At 38.2% G+C, this 18,194-nt stretch overlaps 1 protein-coding gene across 1 annotated transcript; it reads left to right on the top strand.

The window, feature by feature from the left end:
* The first annotated feature begins 1,069 nt into the window (after nucleotides 1-1,069).
* On the top strand, nucleotides 1,070-18,023 carry LOC105458237 (EF-hand domain-containing protein D2 homolog). The gene is made up of 4 exons (XM_011703399.1): nucleotides 1,070-1,439; nucleotides 11,958-12,105; nucleotides 14,674-14,808; nucleotides 15,781-18,023. Exons 1-4 carry the CDS (start codon nucleotides 1,270-1,272, stop codon nucleotides 15,913-15,915), a joined length of 588 nt encoding a protein of 195 aa, XP_011701701.1. The 5' UTR covers nucleotides 1,070-1,269; the 3' UTR covers nucleotides 15,916-18,023.
* Nucleotides 18,024-18,194: the final 171 nt, after the last annotated feature.

Below are 18,194 nucleotides of genomic sequence, written 5' to 3'. Positions count from 1 at the left end.
AAAAAAAATAAAATATATTTCGTGTTTATGTAACGCAAAGTATACATATAATATAAAGTATATCTTTAATTATATATTTGTTGACCTTTTACACACGATATATTTATATTTATACCGTAATTTCTTATAATTTTTGCAATTTGCATTTATGTTAATAATTGACTTGAAATGCAATTTCTCTTTTCAGGAAACTCGACAAATCGTTCAATCGAAAAAATAATAGATATTACACTCGCACTGCCCTCGTTCTGTCGTCTTCCGCATTGCATTCACTGTCCGTAACTGCATATAATGACAATATGCTTGCAAATAATACATTTTCACGGTTGGCATATCTTTTTGACTTTACAAAAGGTACGCAGGTACGAGAGAAAATACGGACAGCGCGCATATATCCTATCGATTTTGAACCCGCGATGGCGTCAGGTGTCGCAACAACCAGATGACGTTAAACAAGAGCGTCAAACAAGCTTGCTAACGATAAACAATATTCTCTCCCTCAAGGAAATTTATTTTTTTAACTTTTTTATATATATTTAAGTTATTTTGTTAATTGTTCTCTTACTTAACTTCTCCGCGATACAATATTCATTATAATTTCTATCATCCTCAAATAGTTTCAATCTGGAACCAAGAATAATTACATAAATTAATCAAATTTTGCATTAAATAGTCACGCAAACTCCTCTTGAAAAAAAATATAAAAGCTTAATTATATGTAACAACACTTTTTGCAGTTGTCTCAAGACAAAACATACGAACAGGATCGAGAAAATTTATTATATCTAGATAAAACTTAAGTATAAGTCCTTTCTTACGTTAAATAATTTCATTATTATAAATAGAGGACAATTTGCGATTTTCAAAGCGTCAGATGAGATGCGATATCTCGAAGGAATAACAATCGCGCTGTCAAAATTCAAATAAGTCAGGAAAGGAAAAATGCATTCGCGCAAATTGTTACACGTGTCCGACGACGGCTACGGCACTGCCTGCTCGCTGGGCTAGCAGTCGCTCCTACGTGCTCCTACGCTCGGCGCCGTGCGACCGCCGGGCGCCGCGTCAGTACATGCGGTCTCGCCGCGGCGCGTGGATTGTTTCCTCACGGAGGGAGATATACTCTCTTCGCCTACCCTGACAAGCTCTCGTTCACCATCCGCGCGACCAACCGCGTGCCACGCTCTCGCAAGCCGCTCTCCGCAAAGCACGCGAATTCCCTCGTCCCTCTTCACTCACCTTACGATTTTAAATCGCAAAGGATCGAGGATCATGCCAGCGGACGCCGAACTCAGCAGCCTGCTCAGCAGGCGGCAGAGGATCAACGACGAGCTCGAGGAGGGCAAGGAGGTGAAGAAGCAGTACAAGTTCGTGAACGTTTACACCGAGTTCCACGAGCTGTCGCGCCGCGAGATCAAGCAGTACGAGCAGACCTTCAACAGGTGAATATATTCTCTTTCTTCATTTCTTTTTTTCTTTTACTTGTATACCACGTACACGTCGCGATTGAAAGATACGAGTATCAATGACGGCAGGCCGGAACCGACGTCGTCGCAGCGTCGCGTTTAGCTCTTTAAAGGTTTCAGTTCGTTGATGTTATAAAATGTAATTTTATATATATATATAAAGAGAATTAAGATTAAAAGAATGAATTAAATTATAAAAAAGATAATAAAAAGGTTGCTGCAATATATAACATATTTTTATTATTACATTTTATATTACATTGTATAACATCTGAAAATAAACACACTGCTAAAATTGAACGGAAAGTTCGTTCCTTTTTTTTTTTACTAAGAAATGGCATTAGTATAAATATAAAAAAAGAAACTTTTTGTTTATATATATATAATATATGTGTATGAGATCTATTAGAATATTTAATTAAAACGCAATAGTAATTGTAATTAAATTTGTTTTTACATTACAATAAAATATTCAAGCTTTTAAGCTAGAACGCTTTCTCTTTCGTTTTCGTTCTCTTGCGTTTTCGTTGGAATAAATTTAAATATTTTTTCGCGACGCGACAAAGACAGTCGTCGTTTGCTGCTTCGCTTAAACGTACCTGCGACTTTAACTGTTGGAGTTATATATAGCATTATCAACTTAATAGGCGTACTCTGCCTAGCTGTTTATTTTTACGAGTCAGCCTGGAATATAACACGCACGTATAATCAGATGGAGATAAATGTTCCTTCGTGTCACGATCGAGACTTATCGTCATTGAGACGAAACGTTATTAACGACAAACACTTTCGAATCAAACGCACGCGTGACTGCAAGCAAACTTGTTTCGACAACTATCAAATCTGACTAATATATAACTATAAATATAATATGAGAGAAATATCATTTGCACTATCGACCTATTTCCACTTACTCGGTGAGTCACAAAAAGTCTTATCAGGATTAATTTAACTTCTCCGAAATATAGTGTAATTTAAAGAAGCAATATAACAGTATGTATGTATTTTTCTTATCTAGCGTGCCCCTCCACCTCACATAATTGCACACATATTCTTATGTAAAATTGCTGTTCGCTTTACTGATGCGCCATTCGGCGTAACGTTGGAAGGAAATTTAATTATATACGACTTTATACACGAATTTTCTCTTTGCGCCAGCAATCGATCGAGCTTGATTCTAAACGCGATCGCGTAGCCGCTGCACCGATTTGTGCGGCTGTGCGTTAAGCCGCACGCGATATCATCACGTTAATAAACGTTGTTGCCTGTACGAGCCGCTGGGGTTTCACTCCGCACGCGGGCACGTCTTCATTAGAATCTCTTTGCGGATTTCTCGATTTAGAACAGAAGAACACCCCTCTCACACGCGACGTCTCGCGAGATTTCCTACAGCTAATCTGACAACGTCCCGCTGCGCGCTATCATCGCCGCTTAATTGCCGCATCACGCGCACCTTTTGCGATAACGGACTTCATTACGGAACCCACGAAACTGTCTGTCATTTATAATGCGGCAGAATTATAAATAGCTGCATGTAGGAGATCCCAGATAGTCGAATATATATTCCTAATAGTTTCAGCCTCATTTCCCACTAAACGATTTATGTATGTTATTGAAGTAAATCGCTATGTGCCGTGTTCGTTCTTGTCTTCGTAACAACTTCATATACCTGAGCACCCACCCCACTTCACCGACCGTTGTCAAACTCCGACCTGCTACCACGTTTGACTTCGAAATTCCTTACCTAGTCTGAGACACAAAGGGCGTAGGTACCGGGGACCGGGGCGAGGGGGACGCGGCGTGAGGGCCCGCAGGGACCCCGAGGTCGTCTGCCCTCTTGGCGCAGCAGCTTGCGTTTCTTCTCCCGAAGAAATGCACGTCACGAATCTCTCGGCGCTCGCGGTTTCGTAATGACCGAGAGCGTGCAATTCTCCACGATTCTCCCTGCGATTTTCTTTTTTTCTCCGGCGCACCTTCGTCGGAAAACTACGTCTTCTTCTTCTTACGTTCTCCGTTAATAAATCTCACGGCGTTGTAGCCAGCGGCGATCGTGGAAGGTTGAACGATTGTCGATTTTCCAAGAAGCGCCGTTCGTTCTTTGTTAGCAGGTCAAAAGGGAATCTAGAAACAAGAAGTACGCTAACAGTTAAATTAAGAAGTGAATTAATAGATTGGAAGAAATTTGAAATTAAAGATCTCGCGCATTTATTATATTTCAAACTTATCATCACCGAATGCATATCGCGTATATAACAAGCTTTAGATGAAAGGCGTATTAAAAAAATTCAGATAAAGGATTAATTTATTTTTTTCGGAGGATTAAAAATGCGATCCTGACCCTTTCGCTGGAAGGTGAAGCATTTAATATATTAATACCGAGTCGCTGATATCGCGGCGAGAGCCGGGGTAGCGGGAGAGGAGGGAACGCGCAGGCATTTCGGAGAAAATATGTCGCCGTACTCCTACGATTTATCGAGGCCCGAGGTTGCAAAGGTAACCGGTTTTCGCGGCGACAAGACAAGGACGACTTCTCGACACGAGCGCACGACATGAACGCACAACAATCATCGGTCCTTCCGGATGACGAATCGCGGCACGCAGCACGCGCAGGATACGCACGTGCGCGCTGCAGGCAACAGAGAGAAACTCTCTCGTGCCGCCGTCGAGAGGCTTTTTCCCTTGCGGGTATTTAAACAGAAAGGAAAAGTCAATCATCCATCGGTATGTATAAGGAATGTACACCAAATCGGTTGCAGTTTGCGAAGTAGAGCATTACGTAAAGAGTGCGGAGTAAAACGAGATTTCTATATAGCGTGCAACGTATCGAAAGTGTATATAAGTCTATCGTTTGCATATTGCTTCATTAAAATGCATCGATTCCATTCATCGTTAATGTCCACGTAATCTCGCGGATCGATTGGATTTTCTAGTTTCAATGCTCGCTACTTCGTAGAAGATTCCACGAGCGCAATTCGTTCGTGCCAACAAAGGCACGGCTATTAAATCTGCTCGTGAATTTATCAACCGATCCGATATAAAAGTGCCCGTGTCTCGTCGTTGAAGTTCGAGGGGGACGTAAATAATTATTTTCTTAATCGGTAACCCGATATATATTCACCGGCCAGACGTTCTATCGTCAACCAAGACTAAATATAACGCGTCTCACTGCGGTTATAAGTACGATGATACGCGATAGTACTCGGATGCGTTCACGTAGGCTGTGGTTTATCTATCCAACATTTCCTGCACCGGGGACTGACTTGACTGAGTCGAAAGTGGCTCTTCGGGCTCGTTATTCTCGACGAGTTTACTCCTCGGGAATTCATTCAGGAAGCTGGTTTGAAGGGGCCCGAAATCGGCGGACCCCACGGTTGACCCCTCCGGTCGGGTCGTGGACCGAAGACTCGTGTCTCAATTAACTGCTTAAATCCTTAATTTGAAGAGCTCGGAAGCCGGCTTGACATCCGCTGTCCCGATTGACCCTTTCGTCCTGTACCACCACTGCCGAATGCGGTGTTCCGGTCATTAATTGGAAACATTTGATTCTCGACCGAGAAAAGAAACAATGCACGCGAATCGATACTTCGCGTGCAAATAATTATATTTCCCGTCGCTCGAAAATTTAATGCTCGTGCATTGTTCAAGTACTGTACGTTATGATTTTACGTTTGTGATAGTAATGGATATCTATTAGTAGCACGATAGCTATCATTCTTTTGATGAGAGACATGAGAAATACGTTCGTATCTACTCTTTATTGAGAAACTCCTGATGACCTGCACTGCCGCGACTCGCGCGAGGTCGAAAGTCGAGGTTTCCACGACTCGATTGAACGCGCGCTTAACTTTCCCCGTCGCAATGATACAGCGAGTAGGTGATCGATTCGTCTTTATACGTGTACGCGAGGAACGACGACCTTAACCCTTTCGCCGCTGAAGTAGGTGAATGCATATGCATTCGAGCGTGCGTACGTCGGAATCGATAATTTCATGTAGAAAGCGACGAATAACGCGGAAAAACCAACATCCCGCTTCCTCAAAGCTTCTTGATCCGAAGTCTTGTGTTACAATCTCAAAACTTTCGCAATTTTTCCAGCGTTCTCGAATATATTTCGTGCAGAAATATCTTACTCACATACCGCGATCATCCGCGTTATCCGTTAAGAAATAATTAGACGGAAATATTTCGATGAGGAATTTTTAATGGAAGTTCTCTTACATTTTTCCTTTTTTTTTTGGTCCCTTACAAAGATTCGAACAATCCTTAGGCACTTGCATCGGCACGGCAGACCGTTATCTCCCGCGGTCGTTCCACGAAGAAATCGCGCGTTCCGAATGTACAAACGCGGCGTAAGAATTTATTCTTACGGCTCGCAACGATGGAAGACACTCGGTATTCCTAGCAGCCGACGTCGCTAGACATTTTAAATAATGTTTCGTTGATGGGAAGCGGCACAGCGTTTTTCATGGGCGGCGTTTATCCCCGTTTAGGATAGAACTGCTTCCACGGTTCAGAATGCGCCTCGCGACTCCTTGCGACGTCGCAGAATTCTAATCTGCGCGCCGCGTATATGAACTCCTCTTCTCCCGCAAATCTCACATACTAAATTGCGACGCGTTGCGTCCCTCGCAGAGAAAAGATACTAATTAGTTATTATAGAATAGACGGAAGCTCTTTAAGAATGGAAAGAGAAGATCCGACACGTTTTCTTTACTTAAACGGCACAATAACTCCTTCTTTCGCGATAAAACAACATCTAATGCAATATAATGCGATAGCAAACAAAAGATGTTAATCAACTATTGAAATCCTCAGGCTTCGGAATAAGCGCGAAATATGAATTTAATCTTGATAATCTTATCGGGACGACTTTTACTTCACACATCAAATTAGCGTTACCGCAATTTCACACGGTTAACAACGTAGTAGAAAAATATGTTGCTCATCCGTCAAAGCCAATCTATTGAAGTTTACACAAGAAAATATAAAATAATGACCACAAAAGAACACAAATGAAAAGAAAGAAAGACATAGAAAAGAAAAGAAAAATTTATTTACCAAGAAAATATATTTCTTAATAAACAGAACTGTTATTTTTCCACGTTGAATAAAAAATAACAGTTCATCGCAGTTTTCGATTCCACATTGTTGATCGTTCGAGCCTCCAAATCTCGGTTTGTCCTTAAGAAATCTCTCAGAAAATCACAGCTGTACGTTGTGATTTCGTGGTCCTAGATCTCGTGGAAAAAGCTTACGCCATCCTTGTCCTCGTCCTCGGCACGTCGCCAATTCGTCGCAATGACGTTCTTCGTCGTTCCTCCGAAGGACCATCCACCGCCGCCGCCGCGCCGTATCGATCTTGGAAAACAAGGATAAACGGGACCAGGCAGACACGTCGCGTGTTACCTTGACCCGGTTTCCTCCGTGCTACTGGAAAACGAAACGCGGAGAACGAAACGCTCGCCGGCTCCGAGCCGGTCCGAGGCCGGAACGATCGCGATACCGCGGTAACCGCGATAACGAGATCAGAAGCGCAACGGTGTCGTTAGGTTGCGATAATTGAGTATCCCGTGCTACCGCGTTGTATAGCGGTTAATGAAAAGAAAGGCAAGAGGCGAACAGGCGCCTGCAACATCATCCGCTCTCCAAGTAATATACATAAATTCTTTAAATCGTGAGTTCTCTCATTCATGAAAATTCGCGAATAAGACATTTTCCTTTCCTTCGCAAAATAATAATTTTAAAAATTGTTCTCTTTTTAGGTTACAGATCGCTGATAACGCGCGCAAAACTATATTATCACGCTGTAAACTATTTTAAACTAAACTATACGGCTACGTTAAACTATGTTTGACTTCGTAATAAAACCAATTCTGAGAGATGACGAGAGAGAAATTTGTTAAAATTTTTAACAATTTATCTCGCGGTATGTAGCTTTTAATTAAACTTTCGCAAAGCCAGTCCAAATCCGTGATAACGTTTAACGTGATAACGATCGCGCTGCATTTACGCCGAGCGCCTCGGCACAGTCCTATACGTTGATTAGCGCCGCGTTTCACTTGGCCGATTAAAACTGTCCGACGAGCTCGATTCTCGATAAAACCGAGAGCGACGATCTGTCGCGCGGCAACAATCGAATATCGAGTCATTCATAAATGAAGTGTGATGTAACAGTGATGTTCTCAGTCGGAAATAAACGCGCAATATTTTCTTATTCGAAAATGTAGTCGTGAGCAGCATTTATAATCACCCTATATATTTTCATGAACGTTTCGAGAGCGCCGTTATTATTCAGCACTCTTTATTCACTTTAAATATTAATCGACAGGTATTAATATATTTAGATCGTCGAAAAGATATTTATCGATTAAAAGCGAAGAGAGCATTATTAATGGGGTGCTGATTTTAATAGTACTTCTCCCACGTATCTGTCGCTTTCATCTTTCTCCTTTCTGCTACTTTTATCGATCACCTCGTTAAACGTGCTTATAAAAATGCGTCCTCGACCTTCGCCATCCTCTCACTCCGTGAAATATCTTTCCGCTTCGCGGTAGAGAACCTCGTGGTAAAGAAAAAGAGAGATCGCGAGAGAGCGAGATAAAGAGACAGTCGTACTTGTTGATACCTAAATAATAGTGCCTGCGGAAAAATAAAAGAAGAGCGATTTCATCAAATTATTGCACACCCGTTTTTCATCTCTTTCTTTGTCGTGAATATTAATAATATCTACGTAATTCTCTTGGATAACTCTAAAGAAAAGATTAGAAGAACGTTTCGATTGCGATTCACTTCGATGTCTCGCAATCTAATGTTGGCAGTGAGGAACGCCAACATTATACAATATATAACGCTACGTGTTAGGCCGGCTGTAACGTTTGCAACAACAGTTACAGTTACGCTCCAACGTGAGGTGTGTATACATTCATAAAGCTAATAAACATGATGGACTTTTGCCCGAACGTTTAATTGCCCCAGCGAGATCCCAGTCAAATATTGACCTTTCCAACAGAATAATTACAATTCCTTCTGATTGAAGGAATTTACCGGTTCAGGTGCCTCTCCGCCTACGTCGCTTCAATTTCCGGCACCTTGCAAGTTAACGTCATTAACTAATGCGGAAGCAATTTCCTCTAACGCGCTCTTCCACACTCTAACGAACTCCGAAAATATACCGGCCGGGACGATTTTTCAACGTCCTGCTTAATTATGGGTAGAAGTGAATGCGGATATTCTGATAAAGTAATGCATGGTTACAGCGACATGACAAATTGTCGATCCAGGCTGAAAGAATGAAATTAAAAATTTTGCAAATTACACTCCACTTGCTGAACTAGCTTTGAACGTCACTCTTTTTCTACGTATAAAGGCCACGTCGATTTTTGTGGGAGCTCGTTAATCACGATGATTGAAAGGACCGGTTTGCCGTACAAGTGGTCTTTAACCCGCGTACGATATCGTTACGTATCGCCGTACATGTAGGCCGGTTATATAATACAACATGATTGCTCCCTATCGATTTATGACATCGCGATAGCGCCAATCGCAGTTCACACGTTTTACACTGTTACATTTCATATCTAATTCTGGTACTCAAAAATTAGAAGCTTATTATCGTTCTCGATTTCTAATTGAGATCAAATAAATATCCAGTTATCTGCCATTAGTTATCTAAAGAACAAGATTTTATCAAACGTTAAATCTCTATTAAATATTTCATTTGCTCATACTTTATTTTTTACTTAGCAGAGACCTTCGAGCGCGTACGATAACTTCGTGTATTAATCCACTACGTCGTATACTAATAAACGATTCGATTTTGTACGCCTCGATAAAACGATCTGCACGCTCTAAAGCGAGCTCGTGCTATGCCGTTCCCCATCCCTTTCGCGGAAAGTCGCGATTTCACGAATTTCCGGTCGCGAAATTACCACGGCAAATAAGATTGACATCCTGTCGGGAGACTCGCGAATTTGAATATCGACGATCGTTCCCACGATTTTCCCTCGATCGTTTTCACTCTCGTCATGTGTCTACACGCTCCCCGATAATTAAAACATGCAGATTGATAGATACGAGGATGTTGACTTCTACGAAATTCTCACACTTCTCTTTATCTGCGCTCAGCCTTGCTCTTTTGCCAATGTTTCACGAAACAGTTATTATGTCCTTTAAATATCCTATGAAATATTTAAAAAAAGTAATAGATTCTCTATGTAATTTTATTTATCTTAATATGTAATTATTTCATATGCACATGTAACGTCATATGTAACTCAGCCCTGTTCTTTTATAACGAATGTTTCATTGAAACAGTTATTATGTTCTTTAAAAATCCTATAAAATTTGCACCAATAAAACGTAATAGATTCTCTATATAATTTTATTTATCTTAATATGTAATTATTTCATATGTAACCTCGTACGTAACATGTAATTATTCATTTCAATGAGCAACGAGTACAAATAACAAATGAATAATAGATCACATATTCTTGCATTATTAATTCCGTGCTTGAAACTAGAGCTAATTTAATATATAATTAATTGCTAGTATATAATGAATTGTTAATGACGTAAACGCATATCATGGTTGATACCTAATTTGATAATTCCGGTCAGAGACGTATTGATTTTGTCTTCGTGGAAGCACTCGGCCGAGAGAGCTTCGCAGATTACGAGGATGCTTTCCGTGTGCGGATTGTGCACATAAAATTGCGCGGGTCGGTGTTTTCTAACAACAACCGTGAACGTGATCCACTTAACCTTTAGCACGTATATACACACGCCCATATTTTTTTTCAATGTTTTGCACGGCTAAAAGAGCGAGACTAATAATGTCAAACAGTTACCACGGCGATATTGCGCGGGCGAAAGCGTCATCGCGGGGTAAATCGTTTTTCGCATTTTGCATTTACGATGAAGCGCGCGGAACAACGCGTAATAAAATCCCAACGACACGCGGTTATATTCCGGACCGAAATTCTTTTTTACGGCGTGACATTTATAGCCGCGCAAAAAGTCCCGGAGGAAGAAGAAGAAGTGGCTAAAACAAAAATCGGCAATCGGCTTTAAGTTACGCGTATACGGAAAATGCAAATTTTTCTACAAATAAAAATCTTGGTCAACCTGTTTTGTCCGCTTTCTACTACAAGAGACGTTCTAGTTATTAAATGTACTGCCTTTTACATCGCGGCCAAACGAGACGTCGGCCTCGTAATAAATGTAAAGAAAGTCGCGAATGTTAATGACGGCCGAGTTTAAGACAATCTCTGTGTTACGACTTCAGTTACGGAGAACGTATAATACTGTCGCTTTGACTGTCGAAGGAAACCGAGCCGATTTCCCCAATTAAAATTATTATTTAAATTAAATTTCTTTCTCTAAACCTAAACCATACTCTTTGTGAAAAGAGAAAGACATCAATTTGATGACATAAAATAATTTATTATAAAGTTTTGTCGAGTGTATTTAAAATATAACATGAAGCTTTGGATTTCTTGATATTATGTCACTTTTTTAATCTGTATATTAGATAAAATTTTAATTTTTATAATGTCAATTTAATAGTTTGATTTTAATGAGATTAGCACGGTAGCACCATGTTATTTGTAATGTATTGTATTTTATGTACACAGTTATACCACATGCTAGTTACGATTAACACCAACTCGGTCACGCCATCCTTTGGTTGTTTACTTTGCGGAATCATTGAGTCACAAAGATGTCACGAACTTCGTTAAAACTTATGCCATTTTCTGTTTCATCATAACAGTTTCTCAAATTCTGCGAAATAGGAAGACCATTGCGGCACCGTCGAGATTGAAGCAATCTCTATACCGATTTTTCCGGGGGGAGGGATTTGTTTTAATAATCAAGCCTCGTTCGCCAGTAATGACATCGTCCCAAATTTTTCTTCCTTGTTCCTTCGTGCAACCGCATTCAATGACCGGTGATTAAATTGCGCGCGGTATCATGATTAACTGATTAACCAGAGGCGGCAGACTATTCACGTACGACACGTTTAGGCTCGGCGTCTCATTGACTAGCGTCATCACGATGATTTATTGGCGGGTCAATCGCTGAAAAATGCCACTTCACGCAGCGAAAGGAGGTCGTGATAAAATATTCGCCAGTCAGCAGAACAGATTATAGTTTACCGTATTAATGTATGTATCCTATTCGTACCTTGAATTGATAAATTTATTCTCAAATAATTTCCAATATTAAATACTATGTCAATTATGCCTGAGGACATGCTTCGAGCTCGAGGACATTTTAATAAAAAATAAAATTACTTTAAAATATGGAGCAAGAAGTAAGATTTTAAAACTTTGCTCTTTAATTTCGGAACGTTCTTGTTCCATCAGCTTCATAATTTTCTTTGCAGAAGAATTAAGGAACGTGGAATTTTAAGAGATAAATGTGATATTTTAGGAGATAAAAAAATTGCACGGGTAAAATTTTGCTAATTGTAATTGTCAATACTTGTTGCAGATTCGATGATGGTCACGACGGCTATCTCGATCTCTCCGAACTGAAGCGAATGATGGAAGTTCTGGGTGCACCGCAGACGCATCTCGGACTCAAGGCGATGATCCAGGAGGTCGACGAGGATGGCGACGGCCGCATATCTTTCCGTGAGGTTGGTTTATTTTTACCAGCTCCGAGAAATATTAATCGTTAATATTTCGGACTGACAAACAGCATAAATGATATACTGAACGCGACAAATATATAAATCATTTTTCTTGTTCATTCCTCTTCTGAGAAAAAGCAATGCTGCTTATATGTAAAATTTGATTATCATAATCAGATTTTTATATTACTCCATTTTGCTAGAAAAAAATATAAAACTAAAATTTTGCACTAATTCACAATAATTATATTTTAATTTTAATAAACTGATAACAATGGTAGCGATGTTTGCGGGTGTTTATTAATTTGAACAGAAATTTATTTTTCACGAGAAAAGAAATATAGATATCCACTGCTTCTGCGCATTAATAAAATTTTTATCACTGTTTATTGGTCATTTTTTAAATTTTTAAATTTGACTGAGACTTGATTAGAGATTTTTTGAAGAAATGGGTCGTAGGACAACAAACAAATGGTTCGGAAACGTTAGCACACTTCGCGCTATCGGCTCCGAATATGTGGTCGGCGTAAACATAAACGTCTGTACAGTCACCCTGACCAACATTAGTATTTCTCGCAACTCCGCTTGTGGTCGTTAAAAATATTGAACCAAAATAGATTTCACTGCGTGCAGCTTTGCTCTTGTGCGAGAATGCTCGTCGAGAAACACGTGCAATTTACACAATTTCGAGAGGCGCGTCGATTAAAACTATAAGTACTTCTTAATTTTAATATTTTGCCAGTTTTTATTTATGAAAAATATATTTTATTTTGTAGAAATTAGAACAAATATAAATACGCAGATAAATAATTAAATATCGAAATAATTAGAGCAGATATATTAGCTGTCATATATATATAATTTCAATTTTTTATAGTCTCAGTCTCATATATAAAACGTAATTAAATTCGTCAAATTTTTTTATCCTGCTTTTGCTTTTTTTTCTTTATAAATGATATAATTTTTAATCAGATTCGCTGATTTTAAATGAATTTAAATTGAAAGGAATTATAGATTTTAGTTATAGCGAGCGCACGTGCGATATGTTATTTGGGAAAATAGTAGACCCCATGCAATGTTTAACATACGTCTCACTCGCTGAGTATTCGACGATCGTGTTTACTCTCCAAGCATATAGCTGTGGGTTAGAAAGGATACGTTGGAGAAGTTCTATTTCGGTCGTCTGCACGATGGAATATATTAAAAGACCGCCGAAAGACTGCCTGCTATAAAAAAAATGTGCAAAACTAAAAGCATTTCCCTGCAAACAAATTTTCTTAGGAATTTGATTCAGCTAGAAATTTAGTTTTGAGTTAACAATCTTCATTTTATTACTTTTACATTTTATTAATATCATTTAAAAAAATGTAATTTACACGAGAAACAGTTAGATCGCAGTAATATTTTTTATTTCGGATATTTCTTAATTTATTATAAATAATAATACTCCTTAATTTAATTTCTAATTAAAATTTATAACCGAAATAGAATGTCCTGTAGAAAATAAAATGCAAATAACCGCGAAGAAATTATTGACGCGAATTCGCACTGTCCATCAAATGCTAGACTTCCAGCTTCGATTTTCTAAAAATATTCAAGTGTAACGAAGATACGAAAATATCATGAGGATTAAGCTCATGCAATCGTCGCCCCGGCAATGGCGATTGCACGCGGAAATCAATCGTGGAGAACCGACGTGATGGTTTTGCAACACGCCCGCGGAATACCGGAGCGTGCGAAACGCCAGCAGAAACTTTCGCTATTAACGCAACCGCGATACGACCGCGAGTAAGATCGCGCGACGTACGGGCATCACGTGTTGTTCGAAGGGGGAAATTCGACTTGACAATTAAGTACGTAACGCACTCACGGACAGTCGGACGTGACATTCCGTATTTTTTCGCGGAACAAAGCCCGCGCCACGCGAATCGATCCTGCATATACGCGATGCGTGTGCGCGCGATTCGCCCCGCTCGTCGATCGCCGCCGTGATTCATTGCGCGATATCTGAGTAACTATAGTTTATTGCCCGACTTACTCACCTTCCTCTTACTCATCACGATATGAATTACCGTAAAACGCTCGCGACACGAACCCCCCTCCTTTCATCACGCCTTACATTCATAAACATCGCAATTCTCGAATTTCTATTGAACAACTTTTCCGTACGACTTTCTTATTCGATGACTCGTCTTTCTGCCTTTTATTTTTTTTAATTTTTATTTGTTTCTTAAGATAATCAGCGAGCTGGAAGTTTTTCTAATTAAAGTGTAGAAACGATGATTCTGTCAAAATGTAAAGCAATCAAGCATTAGCTAAAGAAAAATTTTCTTTTATTTATACTATAATTATTCTGTACTAAAGATTATTTTATATATAAATATGGTCTGCATGTTCGTGTAGATGTTATCTCAAGAATAGTAATGGAATCGGGTCGCGATTTCTTATCGGTAATCGACCTATTTTCGAAAGAAGTCGTTGAAATTGATCGAACGGTTCAGTTCTCAGGTTCTTTTAAAGTATTCTTTAAAATATATTGTAATTTATTTTCAATGTAACTATTTCTTCTTACAGTTTCTATTGATCTATCGCAAAGCACGGGCCGGTGAATTAGAGCAGGATTCCGGATTGAGCCAGCTGGCCAGACTCACTGAAGTCGACGTCGATGAGGTCGGTGTCACGGGCGCTAAAAACTTCTTCGAGGCTAAGGTATATATTCACATTTTAATCTCTTTTACCCCAAAATGAAATCTTTTTCCTTTTACGCTTAAATAGTTAACCATTACTTAAATGTCCAAGTAAACTTCTCTTCTTCATATTTATAACTTCAAACTTTAAAATTTGAATTTTTAAACTATTAATTACTTTTAATACTCTTTTAGAAATTGTATTAGATTTTTATGTAACTTATATACTGTGTATATATGTATATATATATATATATATAATACATATATGTTTCAGGAATCATGAAACAAACTTCAAGGGATGGTAGATCTCACCAAAAGAATCAATTTGTAGGCTACCTGTGTCCTCCGACACATTTTTAAAAAACCGCGCATGCGGTCGCGCGTGACGTCTAACAATAGTTCACGTCTTTTGATTTTATTTTTGCAAAAAAAAAAACAGCAAAAGAACACGAAAATGTGGAATAGTATTGTCAGATGTCACACGCAATGCTGCAACACGCGATCGATATATTGCGTATTTTACAACCGGAACGAACAAAGATGCATAGATCCTTAAAAATGCGTCGCAGGACACAGATTGCAAATTAATTCTTTTGTTAAGATCTACCATCCCCTGAAATTTGTCCCGTGAGTCCTGAAACCCTTTGTATATTTAGAATACAATAATCGAAAATATAAATGAAGGCTATAAATTATTATAAAAATCAAGACTGTTATATTTCCTTATGACTTTTTACTGAACTACTGGCTTCACAGCTAGTACCAGGAAAAAATATAAGCCTCTTATCAAATCTTGTCCGGTTCGTTATCGCATAATCGGACGCAGCCTGCGTTTCCTATTTACACAGGCAGTCATATAAATGACATGGATCAGGCCCAGAAAGCTACCTCAGCGTATCGTGCGCGTTGAAGAAAAAAAAAATACACGCGCGAAAGCGTAACCCGAAGTCGCATTTCGCTTAACGCTCTTTTCTTTCATCTTTTTTCGCAGATCGAGCAGCTCCGGAAGTCCTCGAAATTCGAGGACGAGATTCGCATGGAGCAGGAAGAGCGGAAGCGGGAGGAGGAGGAAAAGGCGGCGAGGCGGGAGCAATTCCGGCAGAAAGCCGCGATATTCGGCAAGTAATTGCGCAGCGAAAATCACGGGAGAGAGCGAAAGCTGCCGACTCGCTCGTTAGAATGCGAAGACGGATTGTCTTGGATTGCTTAGGTTTATTTCCGATGCTCGAAGCCGATGAAGCGATATCCGATGCCAACGTGCGACTCTATAAACCATTTGAGTGCGCTCCGAAGCGACGTGAAATTGCGGTTCGATCACGACGTACGGTGATTGTCTGCAGGAGAAACGAGGATTGAAATCGAGCGACACAAACGATATAATTTTCAATGCTGTTAACGCACGAGAGAAGAATTTTACACCAGTCTCTAACTTTGCAAATGATTATTCGCCAAAATTCGAGACTCGAAACTTACAATTAGATCATCGCCTATCGAACGATGTCAAAATTCGAATTTAGCGAAATAACTCTTTCAATCCTCTTGAAGACTGTTTGGAATTTTTGCAGTTTTCGTTGTCGAATATGCAATATGAACGCTTTTGAAATCCCCTCCGGACTTCAAAATGAATAACAATAGTAAAAAGAATGAATTTTCTTGGACTGTGATTTTTATTTTATTTCTTGGATCGTGATTTTTATTTTATATTTATTTATATACTATATGTGTCTATCGTGATTTTTTGACGCAACATTGCAATAATATTTGGAAAGCACTATTATAAAATGCTATAAAGAGATTTTAATAACGTTCATATCATGTAAACGAACGAAATTATATGAGAAATCAGCCATTTGGAAAGCGGTTGATATTTAATACATATCTATCCTATATAGAGATATATTTTAAAGTTGGATATAGCGCGCAAACTAGAGTTTTACTTGCTGTTTTAATAGCAATCCTAATATCTTGTTGTAAAATGTTTAACAAAAAAGAGTTAAAAAGCACATGATTAATTGATGTTTGTAAAGTGTTATTTAACATACAACTGTTGACGTTCAAGGATGCAAAGTCCAATGAAGTTTAGAAGAGTCAATATCGAATAGTTGGCCTGTTTTTTATCACAAATATTACTTGACTATCGTATATAACATATTTTGCTCTTGATTCCTATAGAATATAATGAGTAGACTGAAGACGGAATTGATATAGAAACCGATTTTGTATTCAAGAAAGAATGACTTTAACGACTGCTGGATCTTCGATAGTGTAAGAATTGTAAGGTTTTGTTGGCAAATGTATCTTAATTTTTATTATTAATGATAATTATTTTGTGTAGAAAGTTTGATTTTCTTTTCATTAAATGAAAATTCTTTGTCACGTTAAACAACGCCCGTGGTATGTGTAACGTAAGAGATGCTTGTAGATATGTTGTATATTCGTGCGGATGCGTGTGAATGTATGCCAACCACGCGTGTTATGCTCATTTCATTAAAAATTTGGAACATCGGTTAATTATTTGCGGTACGCGTACAAACGCGGAAAAATTTGATGAACAACAAATTCAGTCCTATTGCTATTATTTTGATTTACATCTTATTCTATTTATTCCTTTAATTTCAAAAGATTGTTTGCTAGACTTGGATTGATAGTTATATATATTCAGATCAAGATAATTATATATATTCAGTTAGAGCGATCAAGTGTGAAACCAGTAGAGTTTTCGGACGTTTTAAGCAAAAATTTAAAGGATCATGAATGTGTCCAGAATATGTTATTGTGAATTATAACATTATTTGTATCCTATTATTTTAATCTTTTTTAATCTTTGGCTTTTATTCAAAATATAAGTTTTTATTCAAATATGTAAGATAGTAATATTTATTGTTAACAATTTTATTAATTGTATCAAATGATTCATAACTGATCATGCCTATCGCAAACAGTAAAATTCTTATTTTTCTATTTTGACAAACTTCTAATAATAATTTATCAGAATTTGTATTAAAATATTAATTCTGATATTTTTTATCGCCTTTGCAGTATAAAATATATTTTCATTTGCGAACATTTACCTTTTTAGAGACACATTCTGTATATATAATCGTATTATTAAGTCGCAAGTATATCTATTGTAAAAAGTGTGTAAGCTATAGATTGTAAATAGATTTATTTTGCTGCATCAATTTTTTATGTATCTGATTTATGAACAGCATTATATTAAAATTATGGAAACTCTATCGTGTTATAAATTATTGTTAATATAAGTGGTCAAAGAAAACTTGGTGAAGAAAATGAAGCAATAAATATGCACTCGTATACACAATAGGTAATATTCACACGAATGAATATTACATGAGTTTTTTTAACTGAATACAAAGTAGAAGTTAAAAACCTTATGTAATATTT

The sequence above is a fragment of the Wasmannia auropunctata genome, unplaced genomic scaffold (assembly GCF_000956235.1).
Source record: "Wasmannia auropunctata unplaced genomic scaffold, wasmannia.A_1.0 LD334579.1, whole genome shotgun sequence".
Classification (NCBI taxonomy): domain Eukaryota; kingdom Metazoa; phylum Arthropoda; class Insecta; order Hymenoptera; family Formicidae; genus Wasmannia; species Wasmannia auropunctata.
The sequence above is the reverse complement of the archived record's forward strand: the minus strand, read 5'-3'. Positions and strand labels throughout refer to the sequence as shown.

Coding starts and splice junctions, on each gene's coding strand:
- LOC105458237 (XM_011703399.1), top strand. CDS start 1,270: ATGCCAGCGGACGCCGAACTCAGCAGCCTGCTCAGCAGGCGGCAGAGG. Junction 1,440..11,957: donor TACGAGCAGACCTTCAACAG/GTGAATATATTC, acceptor TACTTGTTGCAG/ATTCGATGATGGTCACGACG. Junction 12,106..14,673: donor GCCGCATATCTTTCCGTGAG/GTTGGTTTATTT, acceptor TTCTTCTTACAG/TTTCTATTGATCTATCGCAA.